This window comes from Lipophrys pholis, assembly GCF_963383615.2.
Source record: "Lipophrys pholis genome assembly, chromosome: 16".
In the NCBI taxonomy this organism is placed as follows: domain Eukaryota; kingdom Metazoa; phylum Chordata; class Actinopteri; order Blenniiformes; family Blenniidae; genus Lipophrys; species Lipophrys pholis.
Window position 1 is genome coordinate 21077398 of NC_137634.1, and position 8104 is coordinate 21085501.

Genomic DNA, 8104 nt, shown 5'->3' on the forward strand with positions numbered 1-8104 from the left:
CATATGCACAAACCTTCAAATGCACAACACGGGTGAAAAATATACGTACACACACAGCTTTAGAATATTCCGTGGACTAAAATAACTTGGCCTACCACTTACCTGACAGCTTGGCTACACAGCTTCAGTACATTTATTAAGCTTTACATAGGCTGTGACTCCGTTCTCACACTCCCCCGTGCTGCATGCCCAAGTGTCCTTGAGCAAGACACTGAACCTAAATTGCTACCAATAGATGGATTGAGCTCCTTACATGGCAGCCGCCACCACTGGTGGAACTGCGCTGACTGGTGAAATGCCTGAAACAAGCCAACAGTCTCCGACCAAATGCTTTAAGAAATGAATGTGGATCAGTTTGACAAGATGTTTGCCGCATACTCTAAATAGTAAATAATAAAATAAATGTAATTCAAAGACAGAAAATGAATATATCACTTTTGACCCATGTTGTACATTTATAATCTGCACATGTTTTTTCATGGCTCTTCAAAACCACCCTCACCAGTGAAGTCTATTCATTTAAATTCATGATTTAATGCCTTTCCAATCCAGAAACGCCCTCCCTATGATGGGGATGCGACTCAGATTTGTCACATTGAGACGAATCAAATGTGCACTCACACACATCCAAGATTGAACTCATGTCAGCACATAATGCCCATATTGTACGTCTTTCTCTGTTGGGAAATTACTCCCCAGATCAGCATGTCCCTCTCATATCTCTTTGTCAGTTACCCCGCTTTTTCTTCCCAACCCTGCAACACATCAAACACTGGAATGATCCGAGGCAGAATAGAAAGGAAAAAAAAACAACAACATATAAATAAATATATAAATGTGAGTGAAACAGGGAGAATCAGAAAACAAAAAAGTAATATCCACTTCATAGGCGTGCAGGCTGCAGATGACACGGCGCTTCATCCTGCACCTCCTCCCTTTCCCTCTTTTTCTTGGTTTACCTTATTGTGGGAATGTATTATAGGTGTGGCGCATGTTCACTTGTAAACAGGAGAAACATTGATTTTCTGTCGCCGTTAGAGGATAACCAAAGGATATAACAATGAATGTGTGTGTGTGTGTGTGTGTGTGTGTGTGTGTGTGTGTGTGTGTGTGTGTGTGTGTGTGTGTGTGTGTGCGTGTGCGTGTGCGTGTGCGTGTGCGTGTGCGTGTGTGTCACGTCGTCAACATCCGTGCAATATAAAATTGTGTATACTTTTATGAAAATGAGGACTGCGCAATAACAGATGGCAAACACCGCTTCACAAAGACATCTGTGCAGCGTTGTTATGTTGGTATGTACTTTGGTACTTTGCATGCGGCACCGAGAGGAGAGGGCCTCTTAGTATTCAGGTTTTTCAAGGTTTTTCGCAGAACATGAAGCGATGGTCCCCTGAGTTTTGGGGTGTTTGAATGAGTTAAGCATGATGGGTAGGAAAGGTTAAGGGTAAACACTTTGAGAGTGATTGAAAAACACGTTAGAAGAGTTGTCGTGAAAACAATAAATACTGGTTTGTGGATAAAAGTGTGTGCGTGCATGTGTGTCTTGTGCCGACATTGTAATTTGTCTGCAGTGAACCATGGCTATTGTTGTCCTTGTAAACTGAGCGCAATGAGTGTTTCATTCAAGATGTGTCTGATAGGAGAGTCTCTGCTGTATGAATTCAATTAATTCTGTTTGTCTTCCTCCCTCTCTTTCTCGTCCTCCTCTCCTCTCCTTTCCTCTCTCAGGTTATGGTGGGGTGGAGTTACTGCTGGTGCTGTGGGGCCTGGATCTCTCTCAGCCCTGCCCTCGTCACTGCATCTGCTACACTTCGCCTAGCACCGTCTCCTGCCAGGCCCACAACTTCCACGCCGTGCCCGAGGGCATCCCCGCTCAGAGCGAGCGTGTCTTCTTGCAGAACAACAAGATCCAGCGGCTGCTCCGCGGCCACTTCTCGCCCACCACCACCATGTTGTGGCTTTACTCCAACAACATCTCCTATATCCAACCGTCCACCTTCCACGGCTTCGACCGCCTGGAGGAGCTGGACCTCGGGGACAACCGGCACCTGAAGGCCGTCGCCTCAGACACCTTCTTGGGCTTGGGTCGGCTCCACGCCCTGCACCTATACCACTGTGGCCTGATCAGTCTGCCTCCGGGGATCTTTGCAGGGCTACATAATCTCCAGTATCTCTACCTACAGGTGCATGGATAACAGCTATCTCTACTGCATATAGCATCTGCAGGCCACAATCGCATTAGGGTGTAATCTGTCCATCAGCCTGGTTCAGCATTCACCGCCTATAATTTGGAGCCTGTTCAAATGCTCGTTGTCATCCTGAGTGTAGAGACAATACCACACACTTTCCCCTCGCACTAAATTACACATATTGTACAGCTTCTGTGGTTAACCTCTGTGGGAAAACAGGATTGAGTGTGTGTGATTTTATTACTGACATGAGAAGAGCAATATCTGGTATAATTTTTATAGGTATAGGTATAATTACCTTTTCTTTGTTATTGATGCGCAAATCAAGTGATATTGAGCAGATACAGGAAAGGTTAGAGTGTGATGCAACAAAACAAATTAAAGTAGTTCACACATTCACACACACCTGAACTGTAGGGTATTTCTCTGTATGACTGACTGTACCACAATAACACATTTCTTTGTATTTTCTAAGACAGACCTTTGTGATGCTGCAATTTTTTAGCTATATAAGTCAAACTCAAACTACAGATAGTTTGGGATGTTGTTCTTGGAACAAATATAAAATACTGTAAATCTGAAATTGTTGAAGTGCTCAACATGATGAAAGTGATGGTGAATTTTGCATCCATTTTAATTATCGTGTTTTTCCATCCCACAGGACAACCAGCTAGAGTTCCTTGAGGATGACCTCTTCATCGACCTGCTGAACCTGAGTCATCTCTTCCTGCATGGCAATCAGCTATGGAGTCTTCGCCAGAACACTTTCCGAGGTCTGGGCGTCCTAGACCGACTTCTTCTCCACCAGAATCGAATCCAATGGGTTGATCGCCAGGCTTTCCATGACCTGCGGCGTCTCACCACCCTGTACCTGTTTAATAACTCCCTCACCGAGCTCTCCGGCGTCAGCCTCACTCTGCTGCCGGCGCTGGAGTATTTGCGACTTAACGACAACCCCTGGGAGTGTGACTGCAAAGCCCTGTCACTTTGGGACTGGTTACGTCGTTTCAGAGGCTCCACTTCATCGCTAATGTGTGTTTCACCTCCTGAGCTGGCTGGGAAGGACCTGAAAATGCTGAAGAAAGAACAGCTGCCCAGTTGCATGTCGAGTGAGGGACACCCACACGGTAGCCCAGGTGGGGAGATGGAGCAGGGAGAGTCTCTAAACCACCTGAATCGCCACAGAGTTCACCACAACCACCATCAGCGGCCGTACTTGCCCCATGGGGACCAGTACAGCTTGCCTTCACCCTCGCCCCTGCCTCGGCCCCCAAAGGGAGGCCGCAGAAACTGCACCCGGCGGGGCCGCAAGGCAAAGTTGGGGCACAATGAAGTGCAGGTACTGCGGGACGGGGGTGAGAAAGACTACACTGCAGATGGAGGTAAATATGACCTGTCTGCATCCGCGCGGAGGAAGAACAAGTGCATCCCCAGAACTTCTGTTGGCCCACCGATCGGGGTGCAGAGAGCCAATAACAAAGCGGGGTCGCACCTCGCAGATTATCTGTGGTGTTTCTCATCAGCAGTGCTGCTGTCACTCTACTGTGTGATCCTACGCTAAGACAAGAAATGGACACTTTTGTGCTGGTGTTGCAACCTGACGAATCACTTTCCTGAAACGCCCTGGCCTGGCTCTTTAAAGGAGGCATGTGTGCATAACCTGTGTGTACATGACTGTGTATAAAGAACTTTTCTCGACTGTCCCTGTGGTATTAATGCAGGGATCTTTATGAGTCATAATCAATACGTGGAAGTCAGGGAAAACAATTTAGTTCATTGCTTTGATGATGTCACCAAGGGAAACAGCAGGAAAACTTTACTTTTGTTACTGTGACATCGATTGCATCACTGAACTCATCTACCTATAGAAACTGTACAGCCACATTAGATAACAAGCCACTAATTCATTTACATATTCTCAAGAGGAACTAACAAAAGGCATAACAACAGTTGATGACTCTGTGTCAATGTTCAGTCCTCTGGACACAACAGCGCTTTCTCAGTACAACCTCCATCTGTCACTCATGTAGTTATTTACAGCAATGTCTCTGCTCGCTCAAGACCACACCGACCAAGAAGCAAAACGCTGCAGACACAAGACGCAGCAGGAGAGACAACACTTTGTATCTACGGTGGTTTTACTTACATTTTAATGACGTCTGTATGCTTGGTGTTGGCTCTAAAATCTCTATGAAAATCCAAACTGTTGCAGATGTGATGCATCTATATACGCTCGGTTGTTCAAAGTAATCTCACTGACAGGCTCACATCTGTCCTTGCCCTTACCTTCCAGCTGAAAAGCCATTTAGAATGAACCAACCACTCTGGAAGCCAACTGACCACATCTGTGTAAATGTTCGAGAGGGATACAGTGAACGAACGATGATTTCTGTTACCATTTGTACGAGTGTGTCTTCAGTCAAAAGAGAAAAAAAAAGAAATCACTAAAGCCATGCAGGTAGAATGAAGCTAGATCTCAAGAGTGCCTAACAAGAGCCTGTTTCTAATGAGAATAACATATGGAATCAAGACACAATTTCATTCGCTCTAGAAAACTCTGTGAGACCAAGAGGTGGACGGATGCAGACTGGGGACGAGCTGAGGCCCAGAGCTGACTCGCAAAACTTTTGATTCTCCCAAAACTGTATGCTCTTTCCTCTGTAACGTTGGTGGAAGTTGTATGCCCTTCAGTGGGACGATCATTCAATCCTAATATCTACCAGAAGTCTGCAAACTTGTTGTTTCTTCTACAATGAGTGAAGAAGGCTAATCTACTCTACAAATCACAATATATATCTCTTTCAAAGGTTTGATGAATCACTAAAACTGGACAGAAACAAAGAGATTCTGCTCACCAGAAGCCAGGAACAACTACTGAATATTTGTCATGTTGAGTGTGCGCCAAAACAAATGGACTCGAGGATCTGCACACTCCACTTGGACAGTTGGATTTTTTTATGCTGCTACGTCTGAGGACAGAGTGTCCGAGAGCTCAATTCAAGGCCCGGGACTCTGCTTCAGGAAATAACAAGGACAGAGAGGACTGTGAGGAGGCAACATTTCTAAACTGAAGAGGTTTAAGCACACATACACACACCCCTGAAGAAAGAAAAAAAAAAAAAGCAGATCAGTCACCTTCACAGCCTTCCTTTCTCACTGGAAACTTCAAAACCCACGTCAGTCCAGGACGTTTGAATCACAGAGCAGAGCACAACAGATACCATCAAGGATTCGACCCTCCGCGTAAAGCATTTAAGAGTCGCTCGTCCAGACTCTCACACACTTGATTACAATAAGTGGAACCTGTACAGAAGCACACGGGCCATTCGAGTACCTTAAACTAGCCGGTGATGCTGAAAGGTGTGTTTCTGTCTTACAACATTGCAAGGTCATGAATTCTATTTCAAAGCAACACTTGTATGCAAAAGATCATGACATATGGACAAAAAAAGAAAAGAAAAAAAAAAAGCACAAGAATTTTGATTTTGGTTTGCTGGCAGCCCGAAAAATACCTGGAATCCAAGAGCAGGGGCCACATCTGTACCCTGCTTGTGTGTCTTTCCTGCTGAGCCCCGCCTTTTCATGTCTATCTATCTCGATGTCGGGAGACGTACAGAAGCCTGCCACTGGTGTCATTTTCCTGACATGTAGGATTAGAGATCCCTACTGGTGAACTTGTTTGTGCTGCTGTGAACCCAGAGGTGATGTAAATTGTGTCTGTTCATTTCTGTGAGGATGATTTTTTGTATTAAAAATAAAAAAAAAGGAGGAGAAAAAGGAAGAAAAGAATTGACAAACTAACTCTGTTGGGTCTCTGTTCCCTTAAAATAACAAGCAGGGAGCTTGAGGGTGGAAAGTTTTTTTTTTAAATATGATTATTCTCATTATTTCCTTTGTCTGTTCTTTTTTCTTTTGCTGAGTCATTCACGATAAACGATACATTGCACTGCCCCTCCCCCCTTTTTTTATCCCTCTGCTTTTCCCCTCCCCTTCTCCTCATTTCCCTTCCTTTCTCTCCACGTCGGTCCACTTATTCTCTCCTCCTGCGGTCCTCTCGCTTCCACCCCAGATCACACCTCTTTTGCCGGATTCTTTTCTTCTCCTCTCTTCCTTTGTGCAACCCAAATGTTTTGTATGTGGTTATCAAACAATGCCAGACTCAAAAGCTGTTTATAAATAACATTAAACAGAAAGTGTCCTCAAATGGCTGAGGAAGTCCACGTCTGTTTGCTCCCTTTTGTCGCTGCACATGCACATCTGTCTGCCTTTGCATGTGTCTGTGTGTGGCTAATTGACGTACCTCCAAAATGAGCCCTGAGGCTGTATGATAAGGAATATGTGTTGGGGGGGGGGGGGGGGGGGGGGAGGGGGGGGGAGAGAGACTGGTAATGGAATAAGTGTGCAAATTCACTACTGGGAGAGAAATACCCACATTTAACCAGGATAGTTTCTGGCCTCCTTCATGTCCTAGTTTCACTCACACACACTCAGCAGCCTTGTATAAAATATGTATTGGAGTGACGGTGAGCACACAAAAAGTCACGAATGCCACACACACACACACACACACACACACACACACACACACACACACACACACACACACACACACACACACACTTGTCGGGCTGTGTTAGCTGTGAGGTTGCGAGGGAGGTGTCTTGTGTCAGGTCAAGGTGAGGTCAAAGCGGAGCACTGGCATGTGCTACGTCCAGTTTGATCACTTGCACAGTGTTCATAGTCATGCATGTTGTTTGCACGTGTCTCTAAATGTGTGCGTGTGCATGTGTGTGTGTGTACAAAAAGTGCATGTCCACCGGTGCACTTTGTATGCCCACTGTCACGGCAGATCTTGCCTGACAGCTGGCCCGGGTGAAACGTGAAGGGCTGTGCCTCAGAGAGACAATATCACTGTGCCGCTTGTAAAACAAAGCTGACAATTGGATGAGAGAGAAAGGAAGAGAGAATGAATAAAGGATTTAACGGAAGAGGGGTGGAGATATCAGCGAAGGCAATCCATGAAGTAGTTATCAGTGGCAAACAGACCAGAAGATGGGGGAGAGGGGAAAGTGGCTGCAGCATTGGTGGCTGGCTGTGTACGGTCAGCTGCTGCATGCGTCTTGAATTAAGCCTGAGCTGCACTTTGCATGTGTTCATCCACATACAGGCACACTATGCGCGACCAAGACCAATTCAAATTGGAGCAGAGCCTCCGTGCCAGTGAGTTCAGGGAGATTTATGAAATATAAATCTGTTTCTAAAACAGAACCCACTTGGGTAAAGGCACATTAATTATGAAGGCACTTAAAAGAGTTATGCGAGTACAAAAAAGATGACCAGTAGTAAGGCTGAATGGAAGAAAAAGAAACAATATAATGAATATAAAATAAGAATATTAGGTCCAAACACTACCACTGTTTATTGTAATTCTTCTCAATGAGAAGAGAGGGTTAGGGTTTGTCTGAATGGTAAATGGTAAATTACAATTTACTACTTTAACATCCTCATGATACACACACACACACACACACACACACACACACACACACACACACACACACACACACACACACACACACACACACACACACACACACACACACACACACACACACACACACACACACACACACACACCAATGCTACCATGCAAGCTGTATGCTTGCACTAACAATTCTGTAATAACGCACAATCATGTAAAACCTGCCAATAATGCATATTAATAATAATAATACCCATAATGCAGTAACTTGCCAAGATATTTGATCCATTATTATTATACTATTTTGCCAGTAATCTAATCAATTATTGCATGATGTAAGTGGCTTTTTTGCAGTTTGCTTATTTAAAATATGTATAGTTAGGAGATAGTCGCCATAAGCATTCATTGATGATACAACCTGTGCAGCTCTCCC

At 44.8% G+C, this 8104-nt stretch overlaps 1 protein-coding gene across 1 annotated transcript in view; it reads left to right on the forward strand.

The window, feature by feature from the left end:
• Positions 1 to 5633, forward strand: part of rtn4rl1a (reticulon 4 receptor-like 1a) — a 109008-nt gene extending 103375 nt beyond the window's left edge. Inside the window, exons 2-3 of the mRNA XM_080483784.1 lie at positions 1729 to 2183; positions 2851 to 5633. Of these exons, the coding sequence (XP_080339910.1) occupies positions 1729 to 2183; positions 2851 to 3750 (1355 nt within the window). The 3' untranslated portion in view covers positions 3751 to 5633. The remainder of the gene's footprint in view (positions 1 to 1728; positions 2184 to 2850) is intronic.
• Positions 5634 to 8104: the final 2471 nt, after the last annotated feature.